Consider the following 20,037-nt stretch of genomic DNA (forward strand, 5'->3'; position numbering starts at 1 on the left):
AATGTAGTTGTCTCATCAAATGGAAATGAATACGCTCATTGTGCTGGAAGAGTAAAGCATTTCTCTCCGCTTTAGTGCCTTTTCTAAAGGGACCAGAGGAGAGCAACAGTGTTCTTGCTTGAAGGGACAGTCCAGGTCATACACCCATCCCACATTAGTTCACTGTTAGTCCAGCCGAGATATATATGGGGCAGCCAGTGACGGAGTAATGATGACTTCATGCTTCACTAACATCACCGACAGAAACCCCAGTAACAGTCTAGATGGTGAAAGCGTGTGTCATCCATTTCTTCATCCATTGGTACTGATTCTAATGTTTTTCTCAGTCAGTTGCATATTTTTTGTAATCCAAACTCATTCTATCATCAGCTGACACGGAGGTCCCATAGAGTTTCACGGTCTGCCCGAAGCAATTTCTGTTGATCAGACGATGAGGGAATCTCGGCTGAGAAGAGTGCTCTGCTGCGGATACAAAAGTGTAAATGATCAAATCAACAGCAGAGAGTTTACAAGAAACTGTGAATCTTTTTCAGTATAGTGAGTCAGTAAATAGGTAGTGAACATTAGCCAAACAGGGTTATCATGGTGAAGTACAACCTGGGACAAACTGCATTCAACTTTTTTTTATTATTATTTGAGGGCACAAATCTAGGTTGATAAATGAATTCATTTTGGACAGAAATATTTTAATGTTGATACCATTTTGTCCCAGGTTTTGCAAGGGGGAGACAACCAGTTATGATTGTTATATAAGGTGATTGGATACAGAACAGAGTAGTCTACCTAGTTTTCATTCTGGTAGCATCTGAACCTGACCTGTCAAAGGTACAACGACAACACTTAAGCCTATGAACCTTTTAAACTGTAAGACAGAGTTTCTCAACCTTAAGTCTTGGACACCATGTGGGGAAAACTGATATTCAAAGGTCCAGTTCACTCAATAACACAACTCTCTAAGTGCAGGAGTTGTGTACATTTTGAGGCCTAAATATGACATCATTGACCAGTAAAGGTTGAGAAACAGGACTGCAAAGCAGAGGCAAACACACATGTGAACATCATGGTGGCACTAGAGGAGTCAAGGGATCATAAAAGTCTGAGAACTGTGAATGTTTGTATGACATTTTGTGCCAGTCAATCCAGTAGATGCTGAGATATAAAAGAGAACATCTACCAGCCAGTTGCATATTTTAGTAGCATTTTGCAGGTGCTAATTTTGTGTCCTAGTATTAGTTATAACATATCTGTAAATGTTAAGAGATTAATAACACTGACTATACAGATTAAATAAACTAAATATCTCATTTATAGCACATTTTCAAATACACATCTTAAAAGAGTAGTTTGAGCTTTGTGTACATTTTTATTGTTTTTTCAGACAGATTAGATACTTTTCTTTGATCTCTGTATGCAGTGTAAAGGTATCGTGAGTGATGAGTTAAATCTCTTCTAGCTCCCTTCATGGATATTTATGCGATCAAGTAGAGACTCCCTCAAAAGCATTGAGGTTTAAATACTTTGTAGTAAGCTTAATGTTAACATTTTCACCAGTAAAGAAAGTTAATTACACACTAAGGGCTTCAAATACTACATAAGTAGGGCAGTGCTGCATAAGTTCTATTCACTGCTGCTGATCTGACAATTAGCATAATCAGCATACAATCCTCTCAATAATTCAACAGTCGCCTCAAAGAAAACTCACCACTTTCCGAGACTTGTCTCTGGTCTCCTCTCTGTGACTGGACAAGGAATGGGCGGGGGGCTGAGAAGAGCGAGGGCATGCTGGGAGTGGCCGTGGAGAAGGCCTGTCAGTTCTGCTCCTCTCTGTGTCTGAGTAAGGAGGCAGTGAATCTGCATCAGGCCTGTTACTAGGCGAACGGCTGCAGTGCCGACTAGATTCCCCGCTGCTCTTTTTCGAGCTGCCCTTTGAGGGTGTGTCTGAATCTTCCTCACTCCGGGCCCCACTCTTCCCCTGCCCGCTGACCCCTCGCAACTTAGCCTTACGCTCCAACAGGCTGTTCAGGAATGTGCCATCATAGTCCTTCTCTTGAGAAGACGTCGATGGCGGACTGACTCTGGGAGGAGCTGGAACAGGGCACTCGGTGTCCCAAGTGCCCCTCCTCTTTCTGGGTGATGCAAGCGGGCTCACGTTATGTCCGTTTTTCTTGTTTCGTCTGGGATGATCTTCATGATCACTGATGTCTCCGAGCTCATCTTCACCATTGTGATAATGTTGTGGTGGACAATCCCGGTAGGAAGGATATCGACCGAAGTCCAGAAGCTCCATCTCATAGTCGTCCCGCTCTTTTTCCCTCCTCTCTACCCCTCTGGGTTCTCTCTCCTTGTAGGAGGCAGCAAACTCCTCCAGCTCATCCAGTGAGCCAGTTCGTCCCGCAGTGCGGTACGTCTTTCTTTGCAGATGCTCTGAACGAGGGTTCCACCTGCAGAAGACATCCAGACGAGAGGATAGACAGGGAGAAGGAGGAGGGAGACAAAACTGTGAGTGCAGTGTTTGTTTGTATGGGTGTGATAATACAAAAACTGTGTTTACATTCATGAGTATCTCTACCTGACGTGGTTCTCCTCCTCACTGTGCTCCTTCTGTTGCCGTTGATTACGACCGAGCCTGCGTGACTGAGAGGAGGACGGAGGATCGTCGCTGTAACGGCGTGGAGGAAGGGGCTCGTTCTGGCAATGATGGGGCTCTGAGTCAAGGTCATCACGATAACGCTGAGGTGAAGGGGGATTGTCACGGTAACGCTGTGGCTCTGGGCTACGGTTGTCACGGTAGCGCTGCGGTTTAGGCTGAGGGTCGTGGTCAGGGATGGCTGGAAGAGCCTTCTTCTGGACGTTCCGGTACGTTTGGCGGAAGCCAGTTTCTCCCTCATGGAGAGAGCTCAGCTCTGACACGCTGCAGGCTGGATATATCAAAATGAATGGATGAATAAATTAATTGTTGTGTGTTTAAACAATCAGACAGAAATGCTCACTTCAAGGAAACAACAGGATTTAAGAGAGAAAAATAGAAAGTCTGAGTCTGAGCGAAAAAACATATTCTTTGAGATAAGTAGGCATGCACAGGTGCAACTATGCACATCTGAACTACACGACATTCAACAGGCAGAATGCTTGAATGCAGAGAGACATGCTGAGAAAAAAAGTAAAAAGACACACTCAACAACATGAACAGTACAGCATGCAGTGTTTAAAGATTGCATCAGCATGGAACGGAAGATTTTCAGAGCGTAAAGCCACAGGATGGGTTTCATGAATCTTACACTGGTGGCTGGTGGACCTGGCAGGGTTGAAGTGAGCCAGTTGTTTCTCTACATACTGTAGCACCCTGAGAGAGTCCTGATCCTGAGATGAGGGGACGCGGTAGGGAACCCCTACAGCATGCATCGGCACTGGAGATACACACTTGACCCATCAACATGGAGAACTTCTGTTTTTTTGGTATGTGTGTATGTTCATTGTGGTTTGGACAATATTGGACTATACTATAACCCTCTATTTTATTTGTATTTTTCTGGCCTAAATGACAGAATTAAATAGTCATACGAGAACAGACACATCAATTTACAATATTAACATATAGCAAATTAAATCGGGAACTGAACAATTTGATATATGAAGGCAACAATTACAGAAGTAAAGATCAGTTCAAACCCAGGAAGTGGAATATCTAATTTAGAAAAAACTCTGGATATGATTTTAAAAAGGCAAAAGATAGAAAAAAAACACTAATATTGTCTTTCAATAATTCTAAACAACACAGATTCACTCACTTATTAAGAGAATAAGAGAAAGACTTCACCTGCTGTGACTATGCTGCCATCTGAGAGGGGTACAGAAGACATCTTGTCCACCAGTGAGGGGGGAGCGATAGGCACCATGGTCGGGACACCAGAGACAAAGTATGGAGGGTAGGCAGGTGTTTGAGGGGTGGAGGTGCCCGTCTTTATACCCTTACCTGCCTCATACACTACAAAAGCAACAACCGCATTAAGACTTTCCAGAGAAACATACATCTTTCAAACATTGTAAATATTCTGACCACTAATATTTTAGTGTGCGTGTGTGTGTTTATACTCACAGTGTCTGGGGCAGCAGCATGTGTCGGGGCAGCACCAGCAGCTGACGTAGCAGCAGCAGGAGTGAGGACAACACTGACACCAGCACACCCCAACCAACAGCAGGAATAACACAGTGCCCAGCACCACCGCCACCACAAACACCCACTCTGTAAGTACACACAGCACAGAAACCTGCGTATAAATAACACATATTAACTGAGGAACGGTTACAGTGTAGTTATGTTGGCTTGACAAGGGCTATTTGCAGAAAAGGAGATATTGTGTATTTTTTTCCATTCTTACTCAAAGCCTGGCGCCTGTGTTTTACCCACAATGCAACTCAAATGCAACTGTAGTGACGGCTAATCTAGCCTTAAGCTGCAAGCCTCAAGTAGAGATAAGCAGTGAGGTAACCTCACTATTTTGTATCTTTATACTTGCATTTCTTTTTCATTTGCTCGTTGTCTTCTTTCTTGTAGTGTCAAAGTGACACATGAGTCGATCTATGAGACTTTGCGCACCTCTATATAGAGCCAGAAAAGGCTTTATGCAACACTTTTTCACATACACAGTAGTAAAACCTGTAAATAGTATAAAACTGGTGAAGTTCCCCTTTAACTCTGCATCTGTATTTTAGCAGTATGTTTACTGCTTCCCCATTATACTGATTGTAACCACACCGTATTTACATGACAGGTAGACTACAAGCCTCTTGAATTCTGTGTACTACTTATTTTGAGAATGTGTCATATTTACATTGGAACATTAAAGCATACTTAAAGGCCAACATGCATACAAAAATGTCTGGATTTTTGAGAAAAAGTGACAGTGACAAGTTTTTGATAGACACAACTGTTCTAAGGTTGATATTAAATGTCACTAAAAAACTTCTTCAGTACAGTTTAGATACCAAACAGTTGAAGAGATGTGAACATGTTACTTGGATTGTCCTTTAATGTTTTAATATCAATAGCAACATTATTTATTTAACCTAGTTGCAGTTTGACAACGGATACTGACCAAGCAAATAACCATGTTTACCCAAATCAAAGCAATATTTGGACTATTTTTTCCCTGAATGCATGTAAGCTGCTTAAAGGCCAATTTTTGAAGGTATAATTTTTCCTGAAAGTTACGTATTTCCTCTTAAAAAATTATGTTTGAGATGGGATATAAAACCATGAGAAATCATTATAAGCTGACATCAGTTAGAGACAGGACTGTTGAAAATTGTGTCTTTGTTTAGTTTTTCCTGTTTTCCAGGAAGTAAAGTGTTGTATTTTCTCTGTGCATAACAAATTTGAACAAATCTGTACCAGAATATGATCATGAATTCAAGTTGGGATGATTTACACATATTGTTGGAGTATTGAGTGCTGAAGTTAAGGATACAGTCAGTATAGCAGATAAACCTCATGTATCTGTCTATGGAGACAAAGCAAAGGAAAGGGAAGGAGAAGGCAGATAAGGATATCTCCAACAATGTAAAACCAAGGACGACATTATCTCTCTAAACACACATACACACACACTGAGAAACACATACAGGAAACCTGATTTTTCTACAGGAAGGAAAGGGACAGTTTATGCTGCTCTGTGTGACACCGAAGATTTGGCTCTTACAACAAATTAGCCTGTAATGTGATATCATTGGCAACCATTATGACCTCTACACACACACACACACACACACACACACACACACACACACACACACACACACACACACACACACACACACACACACACACACACACACACACACACACACACACACACACACACACAGTGGGAAAAGATGTGGATGACCACAACACATACAAATGCAACATTAACACTAGAGATAAGCTTGCAGTTCTGGCAGAGTGAATAACACTGAATCATTTTGGGAGCTACTTCCATACAATCTATCCATTCATTCATTTATCGCTTCCCACAAACTCTGTGATGATTAAATATGTATTACAGGAATGTGACCTGACATAAACACCTCTCCCTCCCTCTTGATGACTACGCTCTTACAGGGTAGTGTCCAAATGATGTGGGATGACATGTTAACCACATCCATAAATAACTATAATGACCATAATAGCTGTTTACCGGCACAGCTCGTCTAAGTGGCCAGCTCATTATCTGACAGCAGAGGATCAGTCTGTCGGCTCTGAACTCTGCTCTGTCAAAGCATCATTATAGCCGAATCACAAAGCATTGTTTACTGATGTGAGATCAGAAAAGAATAGGAACCATTAAATATGGCGGAAAAAGTCAACATTTTGACCACCTCACTTTATCAGATAGAATCTTGAGTGCCTCATTTTAAACCCCAGTCCAGCTTCTCTCTTTTTTTATGTACTTCTAAATTTCTTCTCTTTTTATTATATACAAATATGAATCTCCCGCCACCACCACCACCACGCAAGTGGTTCCTACACCTATGGTTAGAGCAGTGAGTGGGGTTAGTATGAGTGGAAGGAACCAGGTGAGGGGGAGGACATATTATGCCCCTACCTGGCATAATCTTCAAATCAAAGTCTGGCAGAAGATCTTCAGGCACACCTGAGAAACCTGGAGAGAGACAGAGCACAGATGACAAGAGCAGCAGAGGAAAAGGAGTTGATATAACTTGGAATGGCTGATTCATAGAAAGTTATGTGCTGCAGCGGCATGCATGAAGACAGGAAGAAAATAGTGATAAAGAAAGAGATACAGAGAAAGACAGACAGAGACAAACAGATAGTGAGAGATGTTCAATAGCAGCATGCACCATTCTGGTCCAGAGTGACTCCATATCAGAGAAACTGATTGATCATGCAGATTGATCATCTGACTGGACTTGAACTAGAACAGCCTTTTTCCCAGCAGACACTTTGACTTCTGAACACTATTTTTTCTTATAACACCTTTTATGCTTTCCCTACTGTGACGTGTCAAAACCTCCTCTGAGAAAAAGGCCTATTGTCAAGAAGAAAATAACTTGAGTGCCACAAACATGCAGCAGCTGTGAGTGATATTACATGCAGAGCTGCAAAAATCACAGGTGGGAACATTCCTCAGGTCCAGAGCCAGCAGACAGACTGCAGAGAAACATTTTGTTCCTGAAACTGTTTGTCTGTCTTTGTCTCTCTTTGTTATCTGACCAATGAAGAAATCACTGACATCACATCTCTATTTCTCTCTTCTATAATAATTACTCCCACTGAGTGATTCAGGATGAGTCACTGAAGACAGCTGAAGTTTTGAAGATAAAGTAACATCACAATGTTTGAATTCAACATCTACAGCTCCAATGAGACAAATAGGATATTGTGACATTTTCATAATATTCATGCAAAGAAGTTATGAGCACTTTGTAGGTGCAGTTATATAGTAATGGTGGAGAGACATTTTGTTTTAAATATTACGTTCACACTTTTATATTTACTTTCTAATAAAACAAAAAATAAATAATAATACAACAAAAATTAAATCAGATTAGATTTAATTGGGGTTCATGGAGGGCCATATTCAACTCACTGGCCATTATTTTTTGACCTTACTGTATTCAAACAAATACAAACGCTTATATATAAATAAGTTATGCAAAGCGTACACACATTATTTAATACTAATAAATAAAGCCTAAATAATTACACATACTGTATTTATTTATGGGAACTAGAATAGACTAGAAAAGTCTTCCAGTATCTTGCTCCTGTTGTGTCTCTCTCTCATGTTTCAAGGACTCCACACGAGGTCAGTAGGTGTCTGAATGAAACTGTAACATGATGGAGGAGAGGCAGCGTGTTATACGGGTGTGGGTTTTGTTGTGGTGCTTATTTCCATGTGAGCATACAAGTTGAAGCACAGTGGAAAGTATAAAAGCCAGCAGGTGAAAGTGACGTGACCAGATATTTTTACTGTTGATAGTGTGATCAGGGAGCACCGGGTGTGACAGAGGAGGATCGGAGAAACAGAGAGCAGGCTGGACTAACAGTATCTTGGCTTGTCCTCAGCTGACAGTGCACATACCTCTCTCAGTATCTTTCTGGAAGGCTAAATGTGTTCTTTGCTGGATTTGAAAACAAGAGAGAAACCTATTAAGTATGTTGTGAAGCAGCTGAGACACCACATGAATTCGAACCACTATATTTGTTCATTTTAAGACTTTATATCTGTCTTGTTTTGTTTTCTTTCTCTCTCTTGCTCATTCAGTTGAAGGCGGCTCACTTGAGTAAATCCCACCAAAACTTCCACCAACTCTTGAATTTGCCTGCAAGCTGGAAATTCTCCAAGATTTACTTTCACATATGTTGGCTCTGCTTATTTTACCCTGTGATCATCTAGGCAGGTGGTGTTTGTGCTCTGCCACAAATACTCCACCTATATAAAAAGGGACAGAGAGCCTACATGCTGGTGGAGCAGTATAGAGAGAGAGCTTTCTCAAAAACACCATGAAGGACCTACCATAATATCTATGTTTAAATTCCTCCATTTTAAATTTTAACATCTACTTCTATAAATTATATTTTATTAAACACCAAATTAGTTTAGTCTATAGCCTGAACAATATAGGATTTTTGAAGTTGATGCCAACATTGGCATTTGAGATTTAAAAACATTTGAATATGAATTTTCTTTGTAAAACCCATAAAATAAAGGTTCTCTTATATTTGATATCTGTTTATTAACAACTGCAGCCAACAAATGTGTTGGTTTAGACATGTTACAGTTAAAAAATAACCATGTCACTACTCTCTGGTGGAAAAAATATCAAATGAAGAAGAACAACTTTATTTTGGACAAATCAACATTCATTCAACTAATTCATTCATTCATAAATGAACAAATCACACAATATCCATTCATTCATTTGTTCGTGAGTCACACCATGTGTTTGATAAACTGCTCTTTGTTCATTCATTGTTGATTCATGCATTTTCGTGTTCATTCATTCATCTTCACCACTGTGGACTGAATGCAGCGACACATTTTACAGTAAATACAGTGAAAAATGACGTTTCAATATTGGTCCACTGAAGTTGTCATCGCGCATGAAAGGGTGAAAAATGGTGTTTGTGCCACAAATGTTAACAGCGAATATTTTGCACATGGCAAATTACCTCATGCACATTTCAACAATGTCAAAAGTTTTCCATCATTAGCAAGTGGCTTTTTAGCTATGAAAATGACAAAGAACACCAGAGTAAAGACAACTTCTACCATCACCGAACTCACAGTGGTCAACATCAGTCAAGTGTCTCATATGGTGTCGCCCTTTATCTATTGTGTCCCTGTGCTCTGGTGTCCCTCCTCCGTGTCATTAAATCTTCCATGTCTTCTCTTCTGTGAGGCCATTTGCTCAAAAGACAAAGGAACCCCCGAACCGGCCACAGTGGCCCCAACTGTTGTTATGGAAACACAACAAGTGCCTCACATGCCATACACCGACACCAGGAAATACAGCGTACTCACACCACGGCAGATTTAGGCCCTCACATGTCAGATTAAATCCTGCCATATTTGTTTACCTGTGGTGTAATCCTGTCCCATCATTGTTAGGAACATATTCACACGCCGAGGCCAAACACAAACATTTTACAGCATCCAGAAAACAATCCTTTTGTGCGCAGGACTTGTGTGTATTTGTGTTTCTTTTTTTGTGCATACACATAAGTCTGCAAGTGCCAGCCAAACAAAAGTTCAGTCTCAGAGTGAGTTAGAGCACCAAGCCACATAGCCTCTCAGCCGTTGCTATGGTAACAAGTGTAGCTGCATACGGACAAGTACACTGTCACTGTAAAGATACAACAAACTACAAATACTTTTACAATGTAGGACACATATACACACACACACACACACACACACACACACACACACACGCACACACACACACACACAGAGGTTTAAGTGACATATCAGCGTGAATATCAAACACTCAAGCAATAATTTCTCAAAACCTTGTCGTATACGCAGCGTAATAACATACAGAAGGAGTAAATACAGTTGCTACGGCTACCGGTTAGGCCAGACTGCCCGAGAAGTGCCACTGCTTGTGATAAATCAGGTCATTAATGAGGCTGTTTTGTTCTGTGGGGGAAGAACAGGTCAGCTTATGAATGCTGTGTTATGTAACAGCGTCAACCGAGATAAATCTAAACTAACCGATGTGCATTTTTGTGTCTACGATTAAATATATATACATAAAAGTTTGATAAGACTTGTAGTCAGTAGTTATGAAGAACATAAGAGAAAAAGTGTGTGGATGTCTGTTACAGTGATACTACAGCGAGTCGCCTGTCTGTCTGATGTTGTATGAACTGGTCCCAGTGTGGCTGAGTCCCATTTGACTTGATTTTAAGATTTAATAGAAAACAATCCTTTACAATTAGCTAAACCTGGTGTTGGAAAAGTGTCTGCTTACCCAGAACCAGCAGCTCCACAGAGGCTTCATTCGGTCCCTCTACATCATCAGCTATTACCACTTTACAGGTGTAAACTCCACTGTCTCCCCATTGGACCTCTCCTATACGCAGGTCTGCCTCTGCCAAAGAAAAAAAGAAAAAAAGGTTAAAAACTGGGGGATACACCTCACTGTTTTTCTTTTTCAACATCTGGCATCCAAATCATGTAAATGGTACATTTTTGAAGTTACAAACCACTGAAAACTGTTTCATATGCATCATTTTTGCATGTGTACATATTGTATCCATTTTAAAAAACTGACATAAAGTATGTGGCCACCCAAATATTTCACCTACAGTATATGTGATTATTGAACATCTCATTGCAGAACCAAGGGCAATAATATCAATCAATCAATCTTTATTTATGTAGCGCCAAATCAAAACAAAAGTCATCTCAAAGCACTTTTCACATAAAGCAGGTTTAGACCGTACTCTACAATTTAATTTAAAAAGACCGAACAATGCCCTATGAGCAAGCACTTGGCAGCAGCACACTCCCCTTTAACCGCAAGAAACCTGAGGCAGAACCGGGCTCTTTAATATGCTGCTTTAACCTCATGAACTCCCTTTCTTGTAGTCTTGACATTATCAAGAAAAATGTGGAGGCTCCAAATGTCCTGTTTGGAAATCTATCTGGACCTTTTCATGAAAAAACACTGTATCATTGTTATACTGTGTGAGCTATTTCCATCAAATTTGAGTCAAGTATTCACTGGCATTAATTTACATCCCCATGCTGTAGACAAAAGTTACAGTCTGTTTTAATTTTAGGCAGACAAAATTCATCACCTCGGGTATATACACAAGAAACTTTTTTGCTTACATTCACTGTGGTTCAGGAGCCACAATCATTTTAATTTGTGTTTGTCGTTTTTTGGTGTTTTTACTCCAAAATAGGGTAAATGGGGAAGAGCTCAACAGCCTGCACTCTTCTTGAAAGGCTTTCTAAAAGATTGTGTAACCTCTTTGCAGGGATTTACTCCAATTCAGCCACTAGACCATAAATGACGTTGATCACTGCTGTTGATTAGACCTGGCTAGACGTCGGGTTTCCAATTCCTTCCAAAGGTGTTGGATGATCAAGTTCTTCCATACCAAAGTCACAAACCCAAACAATGAAAAGCAGCCCAACTACAGACAAAAAATACTTTTACATGGTGTATTATGATGGCTCAGGATTATGAGTCATTCTTCATTAATATTCTTTTTCAAGTTATTTCAGATTCCAATGAAATACCATTTCAAGTGAGCAAACAGCCACGTCAAAAATTCAAATACAGTTTGGCTTGAGAATCAAATGCATAATAAGACAATACTAGGCCACTGACTCCATTGTGAGGGAGTGAGACATGCAAATACAGCAGGCAGGAAATGTGCTGTATAATTCACTTCCTTTTCCTGCTTGCCAAGGAAGGGGGAGGAGAGAAAAGACTGACCAGATTGCAGCACTGTGATCAGTCTCTGCCTCAACAATGTAACACCTCGGTCGTTCAGCATTTATTTCATTTTATATCATAATACTGTCTGGTTTATTTTGTTTTCATTTGAGCTGCTTTATCATACAATTAAAACCACGGCTTGTCTCTGTTTTCTTGATTCATGTTAGTTTGTAGTGCATAAATGATGAAGTTCATCCATTCCAAAAATATACAAGTCATTTGGACACCCATACGTGTGAATAAGTGTGCTGGTCTGTCTGTGCTAGCTGTGTGATTAACACAATGCCCCCTGCCCAGTGCATGCTGGGACAGACTTCATCTCCCTTTTGAACCTGAATAGGATTACATGGGTATGGATGACTGGGCGTCTCTGGGAGCAACATTCACTTTTTTGTCAAATTAAAACATCGTTTCAGGACAGGAAGCGAAGGGGTGCAGAAGACGAAAAAAGCGAAAGAAAAACCTTATGCAAGGAAAATAGTATGCAGCGATGGGAAGCGGACAGTTCTAGAGGGCGAAAATAAAAGCAGGACATTAAAGTACATCAGAGGTCAGGATGAATTAGAGGACAGCGTGAAAACCCCTTCTTTTGTCTGTGTTCCTGGCTGGTGAAGAGAAGGTTGATTCTTCACCCAGAGCTCCATAAATCTGAGGCCTGCAAACAAGGCTACCTCTCTGTCTTCAACGCACTCACTCACACTCACACACACACACATACACACACACGTACACACTAATGTCCCTTAGATGAACCTCAAATCAATGTAATGGTCAGAATGTAAGGAAATGCAGAACTGAAGACATGGAGCTGGCATAAACATAAAGTCTTGCTGTAAATTGGTGAAAAATCTTTGCACCAGTTTTGCATTAATGAGCTTAACAGAAGTCACTTTAAGCTAAAAGTCTGACTCTACTACAAACTTGAGGAAACAGAAAAAAAGATAACATGAAATTAAGTTTTGTAAGTGGTCTTGTTTGTTAGATATAGGCCTTTATTGGCATTTGCAGACAATTTTATACCAATGATATAATGATAATATAATAGCATAATAATGTAAGGGGGGTGAGTGTTTTTCAAGCAAAAATGCCACAGTACTTCTTCAGTGTAAGGGATTTGCTGCCTTTCTCTGTTTTAAAAACTGCTAACAGGGGATTTTCAGGTTTTTGACTGCTAGTCAGACAAAAAAAACAATAACAAAAAAACTTAACCTTGGGCTCTGAGAAACTATGATGGGCTTTTTTAAAAATGTGTGACAATTTATTGACAAAAGAACAAAAAAATTAACTGGAAAAATAATCTGCAGATTAAAAAATAATAAAATAATGGTTAGTTTCAGCCCCAAATAGATGTATTGTTTGATACTGAGATTAATGTGAGTATTGAGTCTGAACCCACCCTCCACTTGTGTCAAAAAGGGCTCACAAAGCCATAAACTGATCACGTCTGGCTGGCACCTTCAGCCATCACATGTTCACAGTATTTGGCTTCAATAATTCTCCAGGTTGACTTTGCCAACTGTGAGCAGGTGAAATGAAACTCCATCAAAAGCTGGTGAGCCTCTAACAGTGCAGTGAAGTTTGCAGCTGGGTGTTTTGAACTTTAAAAACGAGTCCAGATGTGAAGGGTTAGGGTTAGTGTGGGTCCTTACTGTTGATGATGGAGATGTCTCTGTTCTTGTAGTACTCTGACAGTGTGAATGAGGAACCGGAGATGGAGGCCACAGTTCGGACCGTCCGGCTGTTGTCGGAGCAGTCGAGGTAGTTCGCTGTCATCCCCTTCTCATACCCTCCTCCGCCTCCTCCGGTTCCACCCGTCAGCCCGCCTCCTCCCAAGCCACCACTAAGGCTGTCGGAGAAGCTGAACGAATCCCGCGTGCGGTCCCGACAGTATGACTTGTAGACCCACTGCACCACAGGGACCTGGGTGGACACGCTGTTGTACTGACACGGCAGCACCACCGACTGGAACAGCATAGCATGCCTCTTGTCATATCTGACAAACACATTAAGTCCCGAGCAACAACGAGGGAGGAAACCTGGGGGAGGATGTGGAGATAATGAGGAATGATCAGTAAGCCGTGAACAGAGGATGGGTTAAAGAAGTTTAGATAATCATTACGCTGATTGTGTTTGAGAAGCTCAATCAGCTGTTTCTGATCGAGCTTTACTGACACCAGCTGCACCTGGTTTCAGTAATACATGGGAATGTGTAATGAAGGGGATTTAAGGACTCAAACAGCAGACAGCAACACAAGATGACTCAGATGCTGAGTCGAGGTCTAAAATAAAGCCCTGATAATGTGTCTTTACTGTCCTGTGCTTTTCCAAAGGAGATTCAGCAACGTTTTCATTTTAACTGGAATGAAATGAGCTATCGTGCGGTTTGAAAAGATAAAGAATGACGCTGTTTGAACTGCTTCTGCTCAGTAAGTAAGTTGACCTGACAATGTTTTGGAGCCTCTGAAGCTGCAGGACTCCAGGTCACATGATGACCAGGAGCTCAAGCTCTGCAGTTCAACAGCAACACTCCCTACAGAGGTGATCATGTGAAGAAAACACGCCCACACACACACACACACACACACACACACACACACACACACACACACACACCCAGAAACATCTGTGCATGCTGATGTGTGTGTATGTATGAGTGTTTCTGAGGCTAAGCAGTGGGATGTGTGACTGACTGAACTGGACCAGTGAACAGGGACGAGGTGAAAGATGGAAAGGGGGCTGCATCACTTAATCAAGACCAGACCTGCTGATAGAGTTTTGTGTTGTTTCTGAGCTCCTAACTAAACACGCTCGCCTGGTGACCGAGGACTGAGCACCATAATATGTTTACTTGGAGTTTTACTTCTGGGATTGATTACAGATTTTCACATTCCACTTCACAAACCTAGACATTAGCTGGCACTGACATTATTAGTCAATTATTGATCATTGATTTATAATTTAATTCATCTATCAAGCAAAACTATACATCCATAAATCCATGCATCTGCTGGTCTCAGTCTCATTCATGTTTGCTGCTTTTATCTGTTTGATATCATTGTAACTTGAATATTTTTGGGTTTCAGAGTGTCGGAAAATCAATTTCAAGATGTCAAGACTGTAAAATGTATCAATTGATAATGTTATTTATTATATTGCATATTAGGACTGCAACTAATGATTATTTAATTTTTGATTTACTTGATTAATCGTTGGATGGTGGAAAATGACGGTCACTTTTTCTCAGACCCCAAGGTGACGTTCTCAGATATCCACTTTTGTCCTGAAGAGCAGTCCACAACTGAGAAATATTCAGTTAATTATCACAGAAGAATAGAAAACTAGAAAAACTGCAGTTTTAGGATTGGAAACTGAAACTTTTTATATCCACTTTCTTAAAAAATGACTCAAAAAGATAGCTTGATTATAAATATACAATAGTTGGCAATTCATTTTCTATCGATCCACAAATGGATGAATCGACTACTCATTGCACCTCTGAAAATAATGATGAGTTGCAGCCCTATTATAGAGTTTGAAAGAAACTGTGAGTTAGTGTTAGGGTTAGGGTTTGTAACATAATCTTTATGTGGTAGCAGGTAATCCCCATATACAAAGCAATGTCATTAAAAATACAAATCTCAGATTGTAAGAACTAAACACTGTTAGAGCACAGTTCACTGATTAAACTCTAGTCAGACTTTGAAGTCAGTCAAACAGACCACGAGATGTTTCACCAGCTCGTTTCTGCTCTGTACGGTGAATTTAAACAATGGAAACTGTAAAATGTAATGTATTAAATGTACTTAAGTAGACCCACAGTTACAAAAGATAAAATATCCTTAAAAAGAAAAAAAGACACTCTTTGGAAAAACATACATCAATTCAACAATTTGCATAGTAGTTTTGTACTTCAATATTTCTCACCAGTGTTGAATAGTTTTCTAGGTATTTAAGGATTTTGAATTAATCTGAAGCCAAATTTGGTTTTACAGTAAAAGTCTGGGGTTTGGCTGGAGTGGTGTGGATTTGGGAGAAAGAAAAGCATATCAAGTGGACTAAAACATAAATTCCTCAGGGAGAACTGCACTTCTAAGAATTGGAGCAAACTTCCCGGGATCACAGGCTGCGGGGCGATCCAGCTTTTATTAGTTTTCAAAGGAAACCACCTCCAGAGGAGAAAATGAAAGCAGGAGGAGGAGGAGGTGGAGAAGGAGGGGAAACATAGTTACTGTTGTAATATTGGACTGAGGAGTCTTGCTTAGGATGTTTGTAGTAGTTGTAGTATAAATGTTTTTCTGTCTTTCTTCCAACCGTGATTGCTTTCATGGGAGGAGAATAATATAAAACATACTACATATAGAAATCTGCAGATTTACATGTCAGCAGAGTTTTGAATGGAGGCAGACATGCTATCTGGCTCCAGGTAAGCAATGAAAAATGGTACTACTGAAAGTACCTTATACTACTGTAATACACAGGCTACTGTAACTGATATTTAACATATCACATACTACTAAAATGATGCTAGATTATAATACTAATTAATAAATAAAGCTTTATAAATTTAAAACATACTATACTATGTTATTTTGATCTGACCTAATTGGCTCTGGGAGAATAGGTTGAGGTAGGTCAGGTATTCCCTTCAGGATATTTAAGATGAAAGTACAGTCCAGTCCAGTAATTTAGCACTTAGTAGTAGTAGTGGGGGTAAGGATATGAGCTTTAAGTGTATGTGTGTGTGTTTTTTCTTCTTCTTCTTGAATACAGAATAGAAATGTGTAAATTAAGATGTAAATTCAAAGCTGCAACAATCAGTCGATTAATCAATTAGATGATCGACAGAATATGTATCACCAATTATTTTTATTATCGTTTAATTATTTGAGTTATTTTTAAGAAAAATCCTAAAGAAAACAAAAAAATCCTAAAGAACTACAAAAGCCTAACTGGGTTTTTGCAGTAATCGTAGTAGAGTAATCGTCATTTTTCAAAATGTAATAAACCAAGCAACTGATCGATTAGTCCAGAACTTAATCAACAAAATATTTGATGAGGAAAATAATTGATAGCTGCAGCCTTAATGTAAATAAACAATGATTTCTACAAAATTGCAATTACATGTTCATCAAACAAGGACAATGATAATATTCATGAAATAATATCTAACTTCTTCATCACCATTTCTTTTCAGATAAAGATCCAAATATTTTCCTAGTAAAGTTGATCTACTGTGTGTTTCTCACTGTTTGAAATGATTTTGGGACTATTTTGCCAACTAAAAACTGTGGTACACTGTCATTTCACTGAAGGGGGACTGAAGTTAAATCTGTCCGAAGTTAGACTTCCTAATCCACAACAGCCACCAAAGCTCCTGGTCAGATCATTCACACATGACTAAATACAGAGAAACAGTCCACAGCAGCTCTGCTAACACAATTACAAGGGGAAAAATGTATTGTGCTAAATGTTAACTTAATTTATCCCAGGCCAGTACATGTTAGCTAATCTATAAAGCAGTAAAATTGAGGTTATGTTACTCAAACGTAACTCCGGAGTTAAACAACCTGTTAGACCTCAGCATAGTGGAGGTCTTTTTTTCTTTTTCTTCCTGTTAATCATTTCTTACCTGCTAGGAAAACGATAAATATCCACCACCTCGGCACCGAAAACATTTTCCAAACACTGCAGGTGAATTTCACAGCAGTTTTCTCATGAACGTTGTTTTCTTTTCTCTTACATTTCATACTTGAGCGCCGCTGCAGACAGTTTTCAACTAACGGGACGCCACATTTCTTTGCCTAGGAAGGCGAATTTATGACCCTCCCTCCTCTGTCTCTGATTGGCTAGCACTCGTTTCCTTCGAGTGTGATTGGTTAGAATTAGAGAAGGACTCTTAAGGCCAGCCAATCAGAGGGTCATTACTTTGCCATCCTAGGATAACATTTTTTATCGATAACTGGACTACCGCGGCGATCCAGCGGCGGGAGAAGCATCAAGCCTATCAAAATACAACTCACAACTTCCGGCGGTTGATTTCCCAATAAAGGCTTGGTTGACGTTGACAGAAAGGTGGCATATTTTCTGTTTTGTTTTGTTTTTTGTTTGTTTGATTGTTTGTTTTTTAACCTACTAATATCATTTTCCAACTGCCATTATCTTGACATCACAAGGTAATTATTTTGATATTGTGAGGCCATCAGGTCTTGGGTATCTAACACTATTCTTTATTTTTCAAGTCTATCCATACATGGATGTCCAACAACAGAACAGGGAATGACATTTTGTAACAATGATTCAAAACCTTAGTGTATTAAACAAATAAACATAACCTTAAAACACCAGTGTTTAGGATTTAGTGGCCCTCTCCCCTTTCAAGTATGTAGGGAAATCTATAGTGGCTGCAAAACTCGTGAAACCCCCCCCCCCCCCCCCCCAATGTAAATTTAAAGGGCTTATTCTAAGGCAGGGGTGTCAAACATATGGCCTGCGGACCAGAACCGACCCAACAAGGGGTCCAATCCGGCCTACTGGATAACTTTGCAAAGTATGAAATTCCTGCTATTCTGACCTATTGTCACAGTCAAATTGAAGGACACGTATCTACTTGGTGGGTTTGGACACATTTTACTGTATTTCTTACCAGGGTACCCTTAGATGGTTTATTATAGTAAAGTTATAATATGTATTATATCAATTATATATTATTTGTAGGTTATTATACAATGGTTTTACTGGTCTGGCTAGATAAAATTGGGCTGCATGTGGCCCTTGATCTAAAATGAGTTTGACACCCCTGTTCTAAGGTAACAAAAACACAATGATTCTTAAAATATTTTAAAAGGTGATTTATTAAGAGTTCTGAAAGATACAGTTATTCCTTTACTAATAATATATTTTAACTGTACTTTAACACAACTACTTTCTGTAATATTTTTTTTTAAACAGTTATTTGCGTATTTTCTTACTATTGCACTTTCTGTTTCTGTTACAATCGGAATATGTTAAGTAATATTTGAAAAGTAGCCTAACAATCATCCCCATCCATAATAAATAAAATAACACGATCGTATTTTCAATTTTCTTGTTACAATTATTTTGGAAGTGCTAGTGATCCTATATCCGGAACCAGCTGTCATTGCTCAACTTCACGAAGCAGGGTGGAGGCGCCCAGACTCTCCTTCCAGAGACAATGGGGGTGGCAGTGATGGAGGGAAGCAGGAGGTGAAGTCTGAAACATGGTGAAACAACCATCAAACAGTGACAAAGGTAAAATAAGTATTTAGCTCCGCCTCCTTTACTTAAGTAAAAGAAGAAATACTGATGTCCGGAATTCACAGTTTTAAGAGTAAAATGTATTTAAAGTATCAAAAGTAGTAGGCTAAATGTAGCATACTCATTAGCAGACTGAGTGTTATATCATTATATTATTATAGTATATTATATTGTTTGTCTTTATCAGTAACACATGTAAAAGTTGTGGAGCCAATTTTAGATACTTTGGGTTGCTTACTGGTAATAGTATAGCATCAAGTGTTTTTACAAAATCACATTTTACACAATGTACATAATCTTTTTTTTTTTTTTTTTAAGAAAGAGCAGATAATTTAAACAACAGTCATTATATTAAAATGCATTTTCAACTAGCTATCTATTTTTATGTAAAATCTTGAAATCTGAAAATTAACTAAATGTTGTGGAACACAAAGTACAAGATTTCCCTTTGAAATTAAGTAGAAGAATAACATACAGTAAGTACAGTACTTTCGACTATGCAGACATGAATCTCCCAAAGAGTAATTAAGAGACAATGGAGACATTCCATTTATACACAGCTGTAGGAATAATCCGATGATTATTTTAATGATCAATCATTCCCCTAATGGTTTGGGCAATTAAATTGTTAAACATATTGAAAAGAAATGGTGGTTACGATTTCAAGAAAAATAGCAAATCCTCACATTTCAGAAGCTGGAAACAGAAAATGCTGGGTATCTTTTCTTGAAAAATGATCATTCAATGATCAAAATAGTTGCTGATTGTCTATTAATCAGCTAATTGATTAATTGCACAGCT

At 39.3% G+C, this 20,037-nt stretch overlaps 1 protein-coding gene across 1 annotated transcript; it reads right to left on the reverse strand.

The window, feature by feature from the left end:
* Positions 1–413: 413 nt before the first annotated feature.
* Positions 414–17,636, reverse strand: LOC133979775 (immunoglobulin-like domain-containing receptor 2). Its single transcript, XM_062418416.1, has 10 exons — positions 17,591–17,636; positions 13,611–13,997; positions 10,480–10,599; positions 6,585–6,641; positions 4,097–4,243; positions 3,818–3,985; positions 3,279–3,407; positions 2,570–2,918; positions 1,703–2,441; positions 414–462 (listed from the first exon to the last, which is right to left on the reverse strand). The coding sequence occupies exons 1-10, from the start codon at positions 17,634–17,636 to the stop codon at positions 424–426; spliced, it is 2,181 nt and encodes a 726-aa protein (XP_062274400.1). The 3' UTR covers positions 414–423.
* Positions 17,637–20,037: the final 2,401 nt, after the last annotated feature.

Source organism: Scomber scombrus, chromosome 1 (genome assembly GCF_963691925.1).
Source record: "Scomber scombrus chromosome 1, fScoSco1.1, whole genome shotgun sequence".
Lineage (NCBI taxonomy): Eukaryota > Metazoa > Chordata > Actinopteri > Scombriformes > Scombridae > Scomber > Scomber scombrus.